This window comes from Podarcis muralis, chromosome 5 (genome assembly GCF_964188315.1).
Source record: "Podarcis muralis chromosome 5, rPodMur119.hap1.1, whole genome shotgun sequence".
Classification (NCBI taxonomy): domain Eukaryota; kingdom Metazoa; phylum Chordata; class Lepidosauria; order Squamata; family Lacertidae; genus Podarcis; species Podarcis muralis.
This window is the reverse complement of record NC_135659.1, coordinates 71,783,776-71,801,470: the sequence shown is the minus strand read 5'-3', so window position 1 is coordinate 71,801,470 and position 17,695 is coordinate 71,783,776. Positions and strand designations below refer to the sequence as shown.

Here is a 17,695-nt window from a genome sequence, read left to right as displayed (position 1 = left end):
GCTCCGACTTGTCAAGGAGCAATATGATAGCAACAGCCCCACATGATCAGAACTTCTGTACTTTGCTGGGGTGACCCCTTTGTACAGACGTATACAAAACATTAGATCCATTTTAAGTACTTGCTATACAGAATCTAATGAGCCACATAGCAAGTAATATAAAAAGTAAAACGGTTACAGTAAGCCCACAACTTGCAGGCAATTTACTTGTGCCCATTCAGTTTTACATGCTTGGCAGAAAAAAAAATTTTTTTCAATAGAAAGGGGGTGGGTGTCTGGGAAATCCCAGCTGCCATTGAGCTCAATGTGTTTTGACTAGATGCGATTTTGGCTGTAGGCATGATCCCTGTAACATAGCCCCCATATAAATTGCAGGCTTACTGTAGTTTAAATTATGTTAATGTTCTTCAGAGTGGTAAATTAAGAGATTCCTATCTCTATATAATGCCCTATCTAGGAGTTTGCCAAAAAGTGTTAAGTGAGGTGAGGACAGAGGTGCACACCAGCTCCTTTTCAGACCTTCAGCTGAGTGCATCTTAGGTTCCTGACTGCAAATTCACTTTGAATTGAATATTAATGCAGTTAGACTCCTCCTTGTAAATGGGAACCCTGGTTTCCCTATCAGTATTCTAAGCACATTCAGCTGAATATGTTCAGGATCCCCCTTTGTCTTAGGGACAAAATGAAGTGCAAGTTAGCATGTTTAGGGACATTTAGATCAGTGCTTCCTTTCTCCACTTCTAGCTAGTGGTTTCAGATGGAGATCAGAATAGGGTTTTAATCTGCAAGAATCTTGGAAATAATATCTTTGCTAATTTTTTTTAAAAATCATCTATGGGTCACTAGCAGTCAGCATATCGCTTGTCATGTTTTAGGAAATGATTCAGTTGGAGGATATTCCAAACCTCTCCAGTCTAGTCTCTAGCTTTGACCAACAGCAGCTTGCAAACTTCTGCAGGATCCTTGCAGTTACAATTTCAGAACTGGACACAGGCAGTGATGACAAACATACACTTCTTGCAAAAAATGCTCAACAGAAAAAGAACGTGGGTCCTTCTCGGGCGGAAATTAATCAAGGTAAAGCATCCTGTTTCTGAAATTAATATGTACTCAAATTGATATGTACTCAGTTAAAGTATTTTAAGATGGAAGTAAACTTGATTTCATTTGGATTTTTAATAATAGTTGTTCCATCAATTTAACATTTGTTAATCAAACCTATTTGCTTCTTGTCATAGCTGCACTCCTCAATATACCAGGCTTCATTGAACGACTGTGTAAACTAGCAACCAGAAAAGTTTCAGAAACAACAGGAACTTCAAGTTTCCTTCAAGAATTGGAGGAGTGGTACACCTGGCTAGATAATGCACTTGTACTTGATGCACTAATGCGTGTGGCAGGTGAAGAGACAGAGCAAAGCAGCACAGGTACCTGCTTTTAAATTTGCTAGAACAGCCATTTAATATCCTGGTAGCTGTATCACCTGTAGATCTGCGTGTGGCCTTGTCTTGCACTGTACTCTTGCTTTGACATTTTCATACTGGAATGGAAGCATGTGTGCAGCAGTCCCTAAAAAGACTGAAAAGACTTGTGCAAATACCTCAGGATGGTGTATTCAGTTTCTGCTACATTGAAGAAACTTAACATCTTCTCATTTCCTACATTTTTGTTGCATTGATAACTATTATATAACTACCTCCTTGCCCCCTTTTTTTGTCTTTTAGAATCTTCAGATGAGAGTGGATTTGCCTCTACTTCACCAAGGAATCAACTTCCACAGACCATGAAGATTATGCATGAGATTATGTATAAACTGGAAGTTTTGTATGTCCTCTGTGTGCTTTTAATGGGCAGGCAAAGGAACCAGGTGAGATTCTGCATCAGAAGTGTATAGTGAATTGCAAGGAGCAGCTCTGAAAATTCAAATAGGGGTCTAGCTACTTAAAATCCTACAATCTTTTCAAACTCTAGACCACTAATAATCTTGTCTTGTAGGAAATGGATGCTTGTTGATTCATGTATCTTGCACAGTGAGGCTTTTGGTTGGTGATCTAGTGAGAATTTAATTTGTATGTGCCTTTATGTACTTTTCCATTTGGCAAGTACTTTGCATTAAGTTAGGCAGCAGTTAAGGCACCCTGCTTTATGCAAATACTTTGAAATGAGGCTTTTGGCTAAGGAAGTCCATGCCATGTTTTATGCCAGTCTATTTTGGGATCAGGGTCACGGGTGACGCTCTGGGTTAAAGCCTCAGCGCCTAGGACTTGCCGATCGAAAGGTCGGCGGTTCGAATCCCCGCGGCGGGGTGCGCTCCCGTTGTTCGGTCCCAGCGCCTGCCAACCTAGCAGTTCGAAAGCACCTTTGGGTGCAAGTAGATAAATAGGGACCGCTTACCAGCGGGAAGGTAAATGGCGTTCCATGTGCTGCGCTGGCTCGCCAGATGCAGCTTGTCACGCTGGCCACGTGACCCGGAAGTGTCTCCGGACAGCGCTGGCTCCCGGCCTATAGAGTGAGATGAGCGCACAACCCTAGAGTCTGGCAAGACGGGCCCGTACGGGCAGGGGTACCTATACCTTATTTTGGGATCAACAAACTCACACTAAAAAGTTTCACTTTAAATTTTGAAATTTGGTGCATTATTGAAAACAAGTAGATTAAAATGAAGGGTGCAGCCACTGCAGAAGCACTCTTGAAACAACATTTTCTTCATTCCTATTCATTCTTGTGGGGTGTGCAGAATAGAAATCTCTAATGGATATTGCTGGATATTGAAATATATATTTTTCAGAGTTAATTTTGTGTGTGTGTGTGTGTAGATTATTATATATATATATATATATATATATGCAGGTTTTGGTGTCCTCGGGTGTCTTCCCGTGTAAAAGTTGGGGTGTCTAGGCGACGTTTCGACGAGGTCTCACTCGTCATCTTCAGGCTGGTGCTTTCGGCTTCTTGTTACTGGAACAGAGCAGGATCTCAGTGTTTGAGTTCCTATAAATACTGTTGAGGAGGTGTGGCCTCTAATGTTCTTGGGCAGAGAGGAAGTTCCCAGGCTAGTGTGCCTTTTCTTCTTTTGTTTCTTAATTACTTGAGGGATATCTTGAGTGATTTCTTGAGTTGTATCCTGAGTACCACTTAGGTGGGTCATTAGGTGTGGATTAGTTGCTAAAGCCTTTGTGTCTTGACACAAAGGCTTTAGCAACTAATCCACACCTAATGACCCACCTAAGTGGTACTCAGGATACAACTCAAGAAATCACTCAAGATATCCCTCAAGTAATTAAGAAACAAAAGAAGAAAAGGCACACTAGCCTGGGAACTTCCTCTCTGCCCAAGAACATTAGAGGCCACACCTCCTCAACAGTATTTATAGGAACTCAAACACTGAGATCCTGCTCTGTTCCAGTAACAAGAAGCCGAAAGCACCAGCCTGAAGATGACGAGTGAGACCTCGTCGAAACGTCGCCTAGACACCCCAACTTTTACACGGGAAGACACCCGAGGACACCAAAACCTGCATTCCTGTACCCGTGAAAATCTACGAAAGCATATATATATATATATATATATATATATATATATGGCTATATTTTGTGGAGAGGTGGGGGAGCTTAAAAGAATAAACTGGCACAGTTTATGGAAGATCTTAAAACAATATACCTGTAGTGAATATATCTGATCATTCTTCTTGCCTAGGTTCACAAGATGATTGCAGAATTCAGATTAATCCCTGGCCTTAATAATTTGTTTGATAAATTGATCTGGCGGAAGCATTCAGCATCAGCCCTTGTTCTGCATGGGCATAATCAAAACTGTGACTGTAGCCCGGTGAGTATTAGGTTTAAGCTGCTGCATAGAGTATGTTCTTTTGAAATGGCCCTTAAGAGCTCATATGTAATAGCTGTTAATAATGTTGATAGCTAGCCTCTTTAGTTGTTTTTCATACTAGTATTTTTTTCTGATTGCAATGGTAACATCATCACTCTCTAAAATGGCTTAAATATTTGTTAAAGCCTGGAAATCGTGAGTTGATGTTTCTACCAGTCTGCTAGTAAGGATATTCTGTAGTGTTTCTTATAAAATAAGTTCTCAACTTCTTTCTTCTGTAGGATATTACATTGAAGATTCAGTTTTTGAGGCTACTTCAGAGTTTTAGTGATCACCATGAGTGAGTATAGAATATGTTTGCGGTGGCACTTCATGTATTGCTGAATTGATGGAACATCATATTTGAAGTAACTCGGATAATTTAGAACCTCCTTAAAAGTAACATACAAAGAATATGTAATAGTTTTGATCATGTTTTGCTGTTACACTTCCAAGAAGTGAGTGCAAAGATATTGGGAGGTATTTGTAAAGCACATTTTGGGAGAGACTGTGCAGTGGCTGCCAGCATACAAGGGACCAAAAAATGGAATACAGCTGTTTAAACTAGTTTTGTCAGAGGACACATTCAAAGGCACTATGGGCATGAATTTTGAGATCCTAAACAGATTGCCCCAAATCTAAACTTATATTTAGGGCATTCTTTATCAAACAAAGTTCAGGGGGAAAGGAACTGGAATTGTGAAACTTGGCCTTCTGCTATTTTAGGAGTTCCTTTTTCACAATTTCCTTTAATATGACAGTATTCAGCTAAATAATTACGCAAGCAGAATGATTCCTGCTTGTGCAACAGAAGTTTGCCCCCCACACCATCCCCAAATCTGCTCTAAAGTGGGGGGGGGACCCCAGAACAGGGGGAGATGGGGGAAGGGGAGACATTCTGTTGCACAAGCAGAAGTCATTCTGCTTGTGCAAGGAACTACCTAATGCTACTTTGAATGCAACCTGTAGTTTATTCTGTGGGTTCACTCTCAGGGCTCAAACCCAAATTGTGAGATTATTTGTCCAATACAGAGTTATGTTTTGGCTCCGTGTTTCTGTAAAACTGAATAGAACCTTGATACCACGGAAGAACCAGCATAGTTGTGTGCATTTTTGCAAAAGGAATGTAGATGATGCATTAAAGAATCAGTGTTTGTAATCACTCCTTCTGTCCTGGTTTTTATATTAGGAACAAGTATCTGCTTCTAAACAGCCAAGAGCTTAATGAACTGAGTGCAATATCCCTCAAAGCCAACATCCCTGAAGTAGAGGCAGTTGTCAACACAGACAGGTAGAGAGAAGTGCATGTATGTTTGTATCATTTGTTCTTTCTGAAAGTATGGCAAGTATCCTATTTTACCAGGCCTGTCTCTTGAACCCCTGCAATAAGTTGGGTTATCTCTAACTTTGTTAGTATGTTGAACTAGCAAAAACGTGAATCACTCACACAATGCAATGACATCTTTCTGAAGTGTATATTGGACATCTGGGTGGGGCCACATATGCCCTTTAGGGATTGCTTGCAGTCCTTTACAATCTGCTTCTACCCCTAAAGCCAACTCTGTCCCTTTTGAGGCAGAACTTAGGTCTGTTTATTCAGACCTGTGAACACTTAGCAGCTAATGTTGGCTGGAGAGTGTGAATGCATAAGCGATGGATTTTGAGAGTGGAGGTTGCAAATCATAGGTAATTTTGATAACTGATGAGAACATGCATGGGAGGCAGGAAAAGGATCACATAGGACTTCATAAGGAATTTAATTAACGTATTTAAAGTACACATACACTTAATACAAATGAACATATTTATTTATATAATGTCCTTTATACCTATATTTCTGTTTAAATATTTATTACATACAAATTCCAAATTGGGTCGTGCTGACTTCCTAGTGAATTGCTGCACATTCTGTTTATGAATGTAGGTTGTGCAATGCTTTATGTTGCCGCATTTGAGGCATGGGACATTCTTTCCATCTAAGAGGGAACAAGTTTCGTAGCTTCACCCTTTTCGTAGAAACAACAGATTGAGTTTGTGGGCAATAGCGGCATGCATTCTTTTTTTAAAAAGCAAAACAAGTAGTAGCAAGATGTAGTCCTTACTGCCCCCTTTCCAAGCTATTTGACCTGGGAAATAACGTTGCTGTAGATGTCAGTTTGAAGGACAAAGGTGCAAGCAAATGGACTTCAACCCTCAGATTCCTAACATTTGAGGATTCATGGGACTGATTATCGTTCATTTGCCTAGCAGAGAGTTCAGTTGATATGGAATGATAAACCAGGTAAGGTGGCCTCTGTGTTTTAGCCACGGGCCAACACCATTCTGCTTTTGCTTGTTTTCATAACCTCCCTATAATTACACATTGTGTAATCTTGTACATCTAGAGACATCTGAAACATACAAGTATTGGCTATCAAAAAACCCTGGGTGTAAAACTTTTTTAAAAAATTGAACTAACATCTGTTGGGTTAGAATATGCAAGTTCTGAGTTTGTATAGTTCTGAAGGCTGCGTAATGGAAAAGTAACAACCCGTTCTTGTGCATGTAAGCTCAGAAATATCCTATATTCAGTGAGGCTTAGATTTAGACTGTAGTCATGTTTTATTTTATTCATAAAAAATAATACACCACTTGATTACAAAAACAAAACAAAACCTCAAAGCAGTTTACAAAAAGCTAAAACAATAAAATTTGTAGTATCTGTTTATGTGTGAGAGCACAAGGTTTTTACAAATGCAGGTTTTCTTCTTGGGCACTTAAGATTCAAGCCCATTGAAAAGGTTTTTAGAATTGCAATAGAAAATTCATTCACCAGCAGGGGGTGTTAGACTGTAATGTTCCATGGAGTCACAGTATGTTCAAAATACACCATCCATTTTGAAATGGTTGTAGCATTGCAAAAGCTTGGCATAGTTTACTCGGGTATTGCTGTATAGAACTGCTAGATATTTTCTTAATAGATTCCCCTTCAGCCCATTGGTTTACTCATTGTAATTTCTCCTCATGTTTTAGGAATTTAGTCTGTGATGGGAAAAGAGGCTTGCTGACCAGACTTCTTCAGGTAATGAAGAAAGAGCCAGCGGAATCATCATTCAGGTGGGCTCTGTTATTACTACATTAAGCATAGTGTTCTGTTGTAGGAAAACTTGATCTTCAGAGTCCAGAGAGAAAGTGGATCCTTGCCAACTATTAAAAAACTTCAGTTTTGATTAGTTTTGTCCTTGAATTGAAACAAATTGAGGCCAGCAGTGTTCAGGGATAGGAGACCTTCTCTCAGCATGGTTTCTACCCTACCCATGACCTTAAAGTTGCCTAGTCTCCAAAGATGTCTTAGTTGTTTAAACTTTGAATCCTAACTAGTGATACACATGAGGAAGATCCACATATACAGCCAGAGTTTTGCTTTGCTTTCCCTGCAACTGTTCTCACTATCAAAACAGCATGTCACATAAAACTGTTTCCACTTTTTATTTACAATTAACCGGATGTTTCTTTCTTAATATAAGGTGTTAATTTTATTTTATGCACCAGGTTTTGGCAAGCCAGGGCAGTTGAAAGTTTCTTACGAGGCGCTACTTCTTATGCAGATCAGATGTTCCTGCTAAAGAGAGGGCTCTTAGAGGTATTCTAAATGTTTACTAAATACATATGTTTGTGAAACATGCTTCTAAACCCTTAAACTCTTGATTTCTTAGAGAACATTGAGTCTTTACTAAGAGTTAATCAACTTGTTAGACATTGTCATAATCTAGGGTTCAGTATAATCTTCTGAAGTTTGTCACTTTACTGTGCTCTGTGTCTCTGAAACCACAGTTATAAATTATCAGGCTTAATCCCCTAGCAAGTCAAAACACCTTCCCATAGCAATATAGGAAGTCAAAGCCATTTTATTTCTGCCTGCAGAAAGCAAAATGTGAAGCTTATTGTCTTTATGGTAATATTTTTCTCCTTGCCAGCATATTCTCTACTGCATTGTAGACAGCGAATGCAAGTCACGAGATGTGCTTCAGAGTTACTTTGATCTTCTGGGAGAACTGATGAAATTCAACATAGATGCTTTCAAGAGGTTTAATAAATACATCAATACGGATGAAAAGGTAAACCTAAACCCCCAGAGTCCCAAATGAATCCTCAGCCTTATAATATATTGGATGCTGGCAAAGCCTAATCACTCTACTTTTTTAGTTTCAGATATTTTTGAATCAGATCAACAGCTCACTGGTTGATTCCAACATGCTGGTTCGTTGTATTACTTTGTCTCTAGATCGATTTGAGAGCCAGTCAGATATTAAAGGTAACTTTGCGGTCTGTTCTGAGACCAAGAAATTGTTTTTAAAATATGGGCAACTGTGTCTATAACCATCAGGGATGTGGTGGCTTCTGAAAATCCTTTTGGAATTATTGGGTGCAATGATTGGTTCCTGGTCCATGGCGAGCAGGTACATACAGGGTCAGGCTTTTTCCCCATGCTGCTTAGCAGTGGCATATTTGCTGCACTGCCAGCAACTTCAGAAAGATTTTCAGCAGTCACTAAGGCTTGGATGCACTGATGATAACAAACAGGTAAAACTCCTAGTATCTGTTCACAATAGATAAGCACCCATTGTTGCTACTGCTGTTTTTGTCTGAGTTTCTTTGAAGTTAAAAAAGTGGTAATTTTAATGGGCACTTCATGTGGTTGCTTTTCTCAATTAACGAACAGTGGATAGAAACAAATATTGGCAAAGCTGTTAGTCCTTTCAAAAATGATTTTGGCTCAGCTCTTTCAACCTAACGAATGGCTTGTCTCCTACAGTGGCAGAAGTCCTGTCTGAGTGCCGCCTGTTATCCTACATGTCACAGATGTCCATGAGGATGTCCTTCCTTTTCCGGCTTATTAATATTATTCATGTACAGACGCTCACACAGGTAAAAAGCTGGTACTGATCTCCCATGGAGCATATGTAAATAGATTTTGTATCCAGTGTGATGTTTTCCTTTAAGTTCCTAACCTGTTGGACTCTAGTGTTCCATAAATGGACTCTGGGAATATCTGTTAGTTTGAGCCTTTTATATTTTTTATCCTTATTTTCTTTACTATAGGAAAATGTAAGTTGTCTGAACACAAGTCTAGTTATCTTAATGCTGGCCCGAAGGAAGGACAAACTTCCCTTCTATCTTCAGACACTGCAAGAGATGGAATACACGAAGAAATACCCTGGATTTATCCTGAATAATTTTCACAGTCTTCTGCGTTTCTGGCAACAGCATTACCTCAATAAGGACAAGGACAGCACCTGCTTAGAAAATGTATGTCTGTTCCAGTTGCTTTGGAATATGCTCTTTATATTTTGTAATTGTGGCCCAGTGGGGAAAGAGTAAAAGAGATAGATGATGTAATGACAGTGCTAAGGCAGTGTAATGCAACAGCAACATGAGTGTCAGGGTGTATTTTAAGAATATGTGAGAATTGAACACTCTTAGGTGGCTGTGTTGGGCTCTCAACAAAACTAAAGCATTTTTTGGTTATTGTAAGTGTCGCAGTTTCTTGGTAAGCCAGAACAGACTGTGCACTGCCATAGAAACGTTCTGCTTCCTCAGATGCAGGCTACATCTGCATTGAAAAAGTGAGAACCCATGTTTTGTGTAGGTGGATCTAAACTAGACTGAATTTCTTAGCTATAGTAAAACAGTGCTTTCTATGTACCTATGCATTTGGTCCATGTTAATTTGAAGCAATAGCCCAGCATTGTCTGGTACTTTATATAGTAACTAACACACACATACACCCCCCCACACACACCATGATTAGCATGGAAATGCTTGTGCTGTGTTCTTGACCAGTTGTGGCATAACATTTTTCCACTGGAAGGCAGTTTTTATAACTTTCTATAGTAAAACACATATGGAAAACATTATCATTTTGGTCTCCCTGGAGACATCTGGCTGATTACTGGATGGGGGGTGTCCTGATTCAGGCCAGAAAGATTGTTGTGCTACTGGGCCAAATTTAAAGTTTCACTTGTTGGCATATAAAGCCCTAAACAACTAGGAACCAGGCTGTCTGAAAGATCGCCTTTGCTGCCTGTCCACTGCAGTTGTCCATGTGTGCTGGAGGTTTGTTTCATGGTAACTCAGAAGTCCTTCAGCACAGGGGCACCTGCCTTGTGGAATACAATATCTGTCGAAATTAGGCAGGCTCCAACAATTGGTTATATGCTAAAAAAACTACTTCAGTGGGCTTTCCCAGATTTGATTCACAGGCAGTATCAGATTTTTGTGGGGGGCATTGTATTTATTATATTGCTGTGATATTTGTTCATATTCAGCAGCCTATTTATTTGGGAAATTTATAAAATCGTCATACTGATTGCAGAATTTCTGCATTCTAAGAAAATTTCCTTTCAAAAGAACCTGCTCCTGAAAGAAGACCGGGCTAAGTTGTGTGTACCATTGCTCTGAATTCAATTTGAATTCCTAGTTTCCCTGTGTTTGATAATGGGTGGGGCCAACATGAAGTTTCTGTTCTTGGTAGCAAGTTAGTTGCTAGATACAGCTGCATTTTAGTGGCACTTGCTGTTGTGCTGTAGCATAAACTTTTTTTCCTACCTTCTTTACAGAGTTCATGTATTAGTTTTTCCTACTGGAAAGAGACTGTATCTATACTGCTTAGCCCAGACCGGACATCACCTTGTGCCATAGTTAGCTACATTGACGAGGCATACATGGACATGGACAGAGATTTCGCCGAGGAGTAATTCTTCAGGCTCTGGCTTCCAATGGACTGTGCTTCAGAGGGAATCTTGCAGACAATGGATTTTCAGGGATATGCTGTGTGCACAAACTTGGAACTATGGAATGTTACCATGTTAAAGTTTTCTCTCTCCATCCCCTGCTCTCAGCACTGTTTTGAAGAGCAAGACATCACCAACTTCCTAGTCAACATATTCAGGGAATGCTTGTGTTCTGTCCGAAATTGTCTGCAAAAAGCCCAGTCTTTTCTGCTCACTGTGGCTAGAATCCTTTGAGTTTGATAGATGGGATCTTTCAGATGTGCAGTTGTTAGCTGTGGCTTTTTATCCTGGCTACCAGAATTAGACGTTAAAAGTGCAGGCAATTTTTTGGGCCATCCAAACAAGCCGATTTTTACGGGCACGCCAGATGCACACCAGCCACATTTAAGCCACTTTTAAAAGTTTCTATTTTTATTGCTTTTTCCTTTGCATTGGGATATAGAACTGATTGTGTGTGTATTTTGTTTTTAAATTCTTGGAGGTAATAGCTCTCTTCACTTCTTTGCAAACTACTTTGGGATTGTCTCCTACAAAACTTGTGTCCAAACCCCTTATTTTATCTTGTTGTGGTATTGCATCCAGAAGTATCTCTCTCCGTTCTGTGGAAATCTCTTGTCTTCAGCTGATTTTACAGTGTGGTCTAGAACAGGCATACATTGTGGTGAGGGGGTTAGTCTTGGGAGCCTAGCTTTGACTAGGCACTAATGAACTGAAATTAACTGATTTCCCCCACTTTAAATATTGCAGCCTGACCATTTTGTCAATAAATAACCAACTCAAGTTGAAAATTTATTCTGCAGTCTTGCTTTGGCTTACCATAAAATCCGCTCTTGAACTTTTGCTATTTGGAAACCTAACACTAGGCTAAAATAGCAAAATTAACACCTTTTATTCCAATTGTGTATATATATTTATTTATTGTTCCTGAAGTGTAATAGTTACTGGAATTGGCTGATCTTCTCCTAATGATACATGTATTAAATGCTGCCCAGTGATTTTGGTTTGGGGACAAATTGCTCAATAATATCTGAGTTTGCTCTTGTAACTGCTGGCATTTAAACAAGTCACTTGGAATATAACTAATATTTGAAGTCAGAAACTTTCTGAACATTCTTTTCATTACTGTGCTAAAGCACTTTAAGAAGCTTTAGCAGCCCTTTATCTCCCTCAGTTTAAAATTACTTTGATTGTCCCTTAATGTGTAAATGTATACTTCTGGGACATACTCATATAGCACAATATACCCCTGAAAAGTCTTGTGTTAGAATGCTATGGCTATGTGGTATTTTCCTCTATGAAGGAAAACCTTAAATATCAGAACCAGTCTTGGTTCAGAAAGGTAATTTCCAGACATGGAACTTAACAGTAGCTGGGAAAGTGGAGTGCTTGACTATTATCATCTTTACCCTGCACTTTTTGCTGCACCTTATTTTCAGATAACGCCATGAAAAGAACAGCTGGACTGCAGCAGGTTTGTTTACAGATACTATTTTAATATATATTTGCCTCATAAAAAAAACAAAGGCACTTGCTTCCAGAATAAAAAGTATAGTACTGTTCTATCTCACAGTCCTAGTTGCTCTTTGGTTTAAATCAGGCGTCCTCAAACTCGGCCCTCCAGAATTTTTTGGCCTACAACTCCCATGATCCCTAGCTAGCAGGACCCAGTGGTCAGGGATGATGGGAATTGTAGTCTCAAAACATCTGGAGGGCCAAGTTTGAGGAAGCCTAGTTTAAATAATCTCATTGGTTGGGCATCTATTGAAGGAACAGCACAGCACTTTAAGACTGACCCAATCTGTGTTCTCCTTTGTGGTATGTTAGAAATTAAAATGGAAATATGGGAGCAAATTATGTATCTGCTGTGCAGGAGCAACCAGCCCACATCCTTTTTGATTTATTTTTTTTTAAGGATATGTTAAAATTTTCATCCCAAGGCACTATTAAACTGGCTTTACCTGACTCCACATGCCTTTGACAGTTATCAAATGAGTCGAAGTGTTGAGATAACTTTTTATAGCAGACATTTGCTTCTTGGTTTTAACCTGTTCCTTCTTGGCTCATCCTTTTTCCCCTTCCCCAAATTCTGTTATATTTATGCGCTGATTCTATAAATGTAATAACCCTACACTTCAAATTAAACGCTATGTATTAAAAGGCTCAAATGAGACTGGATGCCTTTTGAGTCGTTTTAATTATTGCATCCAGTCTGCAAAGAACTTACTAATTTTCATCCAGTATATATGACATATTTCCTTGTCATTGAATGGTCAGGCTGCTTTGTTCCCTTTATGCATTTGACTCAGGTGAGACTGATCCTTAGCTACTCCTGGGAGTGGCTTGGTATCGCCCACCACGCTCCTCTATTTGTTTCCAGTTTATTGGTATAGGCCCAGGGGTAAGGAACTTGCAGCCCCTCAGATGTTGCTGCACTACAGCTTCAATCAGCCTTGGCCGTAGTGGTTAGACCTGATGGGAGTTGGAGTCCACCAACAATTAGAAGGCCACCTGTGTTCCCTATCCCTGTTACAAGGTGATTGCAAGGAGTTGAGCTGGGGTTTTTGACTCAGGCTGCACCATTTGCCTTTTAGTTCTTACAGGGAGCTTGTATGCCTGAGAGATCTCCCGCCACAGCTTCTCTCATAGAATCTTCTTTGCAAATGTTTAGAGACTGCAATGGTAGGCTTGGATTTAAATGCAAACTGCTTCAAGGAGTGATACCGATGAGTGACACTTAAATGTGGCTGAAAAACAGAAAAGGTCACAGTTGGCTGTGTTGGCTTTGGTTTGGATTTTTAATCACTAAAGGAATGGAACTGCTGTGTGGCAAGAGGGTGGGCCTCACCAGGCCAACAGATGTTCCTGGAAATTTAAAGTATCTCAAGTGGATTAATGTTCATGCTGCCCAGATTAATGCTGATTTACTAACAGCACATAAATGTATTAAATGGAAACTATTAAAATAATTTTATTTTAAAAAAATATGCTAGCGAAGGTCTTTACTTTTTCTGCACCAATTCTCATAGTCACGGAGCTCTTCCTACAAATAGCATGGATTGGGTATAAGCAAGTGGACTTCACAGCTGTAATGCTCAGGTGGAGGTTTGTGAGTTGATGGGTTAACAATAGACACACTGAAATTATCAACGGGTCTATTCTTTGTATGGCTGGAAGTGATTACCACCCTTTTTCAGCAAGTCTTAAGGACCCTTATGGTTGGTGCCAATTCTACTTTAGTGCAGGATCTGCTGGCATACTTGTGTGATTGTGCATAATTCTGCATGCTTCGGGAATAAGTACCATTAATGTGGAAGCTTGGAATCTGAATATGCTTTGTGAAGGGATAGTTAAGGGGAACTTAGCTGCCTCCTAACCATCTTCAGTAGGGGTATGTCTGCTGCAGAACCTAGCACAATTTCTTTGCAGCCCTGGGTCAACTGTATTATTACTGTTGCATAGCTATCATTAGATGCTGTATGTCTAAGAATTAAAAACATTGGCTTCACAATGAAGGCTGCTCTTTGTCAGGTAGAACAGTACATTTCCCCTTTATGTGGGTTCTTGAGTTATTTTTCCAAAAGACAGAGTGTCCAAAAGACTTTGATCTATACATACTCCATGATTGAACCTGACCATGTTTCCTTACCTGCTGTACTTGAGAAAACACCTCTATCACCACTGGAAGTCAAGTCTCTACCGGGCCATCCTCCACTAAGTAGATGGGGAAAGTTGCCTATTGATGGAATTCTTAGAAAAGGACTTTGAAAGTTCTTCCTGCCATATTTCCATTTTAAATAGAGGAATTGTCATAGTGAGAACAATAGTCCACCCACCCTGCTTCGATACTTATAAATAGGTCACAGCCTTCTCATGAATGCTAGGCTTTATTCACTACAGAGACAGTAATGGCTGTTGCAGCCATTTACATCTACACAATGACATACACAGTGAGAGAAGGGATGTTGCACTGCAGCTTCTTATTCTTCATACTATTAATAAAAAAAACACAGAAAGTATGTTTCAGCATAGATTGCAGTAACTTCACGGAGTCCCAACCACTCCCTCAGTCTTTTCCTTCCGAGTTGCAACCCAAGGATGCAGCCACTGATCTTGAGTGCTGCCTTGTCCTACTTTCCTGGACTTGATAGTGCTAAGCTATGGTTTAATATTATTTATAAAATGACCAAGCTCTATGTGTGAACCCTGCCCTGCACCTTAACTATGAATTGTTTACTGCTAACAAACCATGATGCAAAGCCATGTTTGTTTGTTGGCTTACGAATCCTGGTTTGTTTTAACTGGCTTGGTAGCTTAATGCTGGCTAGTTTGTCTACCCCGTTCCAAAAGCTCTCCAGACTACAGAGGCATAAGGAAAGAGCAGCTGGAAAATAAAATAAACCAGATAAACAAGTCATGGCTTATAGTCTGGTTTAGTGGTGTGTGTGTGTAGTCCAAGTTATCTAGACACCACTAGATTTAGCTGGCTCGGTTATTCTCTGTCACTAGCATTCAGAACAACAAGATTTGCATCCCCCTCCAGTAAGCCATCCTCACAAGCTTTGTGGTAGCTTAGCTTTTACCTTCAGAGGTACAACTTCCCTAGTGCGAATCCGCAGTTTGTTCACTTGTGTCTCTGCGATATCTGCCCGCTCTTCAGCATCATCCAGCTCGTGCTGCACCTTGCGGTATTTCACAAGATTGGAGTTGGCTTGCTGCTCCTAAGAAGGGAAGACAGGAATGGATGTAGACAGCAGAACTGGTAGTGGCCCTGTGATTAGATACCCCTGTGGCAAGTATGGTCTGCCTAGACACATGGAAGAAGGTTTGCAGGCAGGTGTGAGTGTGAATTTGCCCTTGTGCCTTCAGAGCCTATAGCATGGGTGGGGAATCTTTTTTAGCCCAAGGGGTAGCACTGCCTTATGGACATCCTTCCACAGGCCATATGCTAGTGGTGGTAAAGGCTACTTTCCAACCATGCAAAACACTTAAGGAAGGCTTGAGCAGGATTGGTGAAGGGTGTGGCCTGCAGAGAGTTCCAAGGGCCAGATACTAAGGCCGGGAGCCACATTTCCCCCCGGGGGCCAGAGGTTCCTCATATATAAGCCCAATAAGAGCTATAAGGTGCAGAGGCAATGAAGGTTGATTTGCCCTAAGCACATGAGAGTGACATTTTAAGGTGTCAGAGCTCCTGTTGTGTCACTTTTTGAATATGATTCTTGCTTTGAATTAACTGCAGCAACACATGGGGAATGTAGACACTCAGGTTCCCACAAGACCAGAGGGAGCTGTGAGTAAAGACAGCACGTTTTCTGCTGCCTATAAATCTCTGCCCATGCAGAGTCACACTTACTGCCTCCTCAAACTGGCGCTTGTAACTCTTGACTTTGCTCTGCAGTTTGTCAATCAGTTCCTGCATCCGTGCCAGGTTCTTCCTGTCCTCTTCAGTCTGAAAAGCAATGGCAAAACATGGGATAGCTCAGCTCTTCCTGTCAGTGATTCTCTCCCACACTATGCACAGAGATTTTGCCCTTCTGCTCCCTTGGAGCTTCACCTTCCCTAGATTAATCCAGCCCCTCCTTGATCTCCGCATATATCCAGTAGCATGTGGTCCTCCTTATGTTGGAACTTGCCACATTTTTCAGTCCCCCTTGCATTATTGTTGGGATGAGGAAGGGGACTACATGGGGGCAGACTTTTAAAGTCCCCCCCCACACACACACACACTTATGGTGCAGCTCTACTGCTAATAAAACAAGGGGCTGAGAAATTGGTGTGAAGCTGCTGAGGCTTGTACCTGATAGGTCAGTTCTTTGATCCTGCGCTCATACTTGCGAATACCCTTCTGAGTATCTGCATACTTCTTCTGTTCTACATCCAATTCACCCTCCAGTTCACGCACCTGAAAAGAACAAATAGGGTGGCTTAGGTTCCTTTACACCTCTCTTTACTTGACTCAGAGACCTAGAATGAAGGATATAATTGTCACACTCGGCAAGGCAGTAGGAATTCATGTGGATGTTCGTATGTCACACTAGGAAGACGTTAGAGGGGACTTGCCTATATACTCCCACATTCTAGATCCCTGCAGGAACCTTGTAGCTGAGATTTTGTCAACTCTGGGCTGAGTACCCTGAGCATCTTGTCTTCCTATGACAGGATATAACTGGAAGAGAAGAGGCCAACTTGCACTATTCTCTAGGACTATCCTTGGTGATTCCCTCTCAACTAGGACCTTCTCTCAAATAAAAACCTAGCATCTTGTAGGGATATTGGTGAACACAGTATTTCATTCGGTGTCAAGGGAATTCAAACAATGGGACCAGAACAAATCATGCAAGGGCATTTGGCAATTTAATTTTCTGCATGTTTTTTTTTATCCTACTCATGAGCAATAGAGGGGAAATGAAGGTAACAGGAAATGGTTGAGTTGGAGCCTCCTAAGTCAACACATTTCCAAGCTGTTTCCTAGAACCACGAGGGCTAGAATCCTCATATTACTGGAATGACAAATTCTCCCTGCAGATGTACAGCATGAGTACAGCCCAAGTTCTGATGAAGCATTCTTGGGATGCTTAGCATAGCAGGTAGTGGGGCTCAAGCTTGTATGAGCGTTAGGGATTTAGGATAAGCAGCTCTGGGTTGGGCTCAAAGGAACACTTCCGCAGCATTCAGTCGGAAAACCAAGAGTGGCATTGGGAAAGGATTTTGCCGGAAGGATCTATCTAGTGGCTTCAGAGTTGTCAGAGTTCAGATTTTTATTAATCCCTCCTCCTCGCCTTGTGGATCATAGATGGCTGCTGCAAGAAAAAATGTTACATTCCCCTTGTTCTCACCCTGGCTTCCAGTTTTTGGATCTGCTTCTTGCCTCCTTTCAGGGCAATCTGCTCAGCCTCATCCAGCCGCATCTGCAGGTCCTTGATGGTCTGTTCCATATTCTTCTTCATCCGCTCCAAATGGGCACTTGTGTCTTGTTCCTTCTTCAGTTCCTCTGCCATCATGGCTGCCTGGTGGGACAAAGGGCAAAGAGTCCATGTAGCATCTGGAGGTCTGCAACA

General features: G+C 40.8%; 2 protein-coding genes across 5 annotated transcripts in view; one reads left to right on the top strand and one right to left on the bottom strand.

The window, feature by feature from the left end:
- The window catches only part of TRPC4AP (transient receptor potential cation channel subfamily C member 4 associated protein), a 28,760-nt gene extending 15,138 nt beyond the window's left edge, over window positions 1-13,622 (top strand). For both annotated transcript variants that reach the window (XM_028734862.2, XM_077929197.1), the window contains exons 7-19: window positions 876-1,077; window positions 1,239-1,427; window positions 1,725-1,867; window positions 3,697-3,828; window positions 4,110-4,168; window positions 5,057-5,158; window positions 6,880-6,963; window positions 7,399-7,489; window positions 7,824-7,964; window positions 8,053-8,161; window positions 8,663-8,775; window positions 8,950-9,156; window positions 10,467-13,622. In XM_028734862.2, the coding sequence (XP_028590695.2) occupies window positions 876-1,077; window positions 1,239-1,427; window positions 1,725-1,867; window positions 3,697-3,828; window positions 4,110-4,168; window positions 5,057-5,158; window positions 6,880-6,963; window positions 7,399-7,489; window positions 7,824-7,964; window positions 8,053-8,161; window positions 8,663-8,775; window positions 8,950-9,156; window positions 10,467-10,604 (1,710 nt within the window). In that variant the 3' untranslated portion in view covers window positions 10,605-13,622. The remainder of the gene's footprint in view (window positions 1-875; window positions 1,078-1,238; window positions 1,428-1,724; window positions 1,868-3,696; window positions 3,829-4,109; window positions 4,169-5,056; window positions 5,159-6,879; window positions 6,964-7,398; window positions 7,490-7,823; window positions 7,965-8,052; window positions 8,162-8,662; window positions 8,776-8,949; window positions 9,157-10,466) is intronic.
- Window positions 13,623-14,505: 883 nt separating this feature from the next.
- MYH7B (myosin heavy chain 7B) overlaps window positions 14,506-17,695 on the bottom strand; it is a 50,593-nt gene continuing 47,403 nt past the window's right edge. For all 3 annotated transcript variants that reach the window (XM_028734859.2, XM_028734860.2, XM_077929196.1), the window contains 5 exons: window positions 17,474-17,644; window positions 16,435-16,539; window positions 15,991-16,086; window positions 15,221-15,358; window positions 14,506-14,629 (listed from right to left, as the gene is read on the bottom strand). In XM_028734859.2, coding sequence (XP_028590692.2) covers window positions 14,618-14,629; window positions 15,221-15,358; window positions 15,991-16,086; window positions 16,435-16,539; window positions 17,474-17,644 — 522 coding nt within the window. In that variant the 3' untranslated portion in view covers window positions 14,506-14,617. The remainder of the gene's footprint in view (window positions 14,630-15,220; window positions 15,359-15,990; window positions 16,087-16,434; window positions 16,540-17,473; window positions 17,645-17,695) is intronic.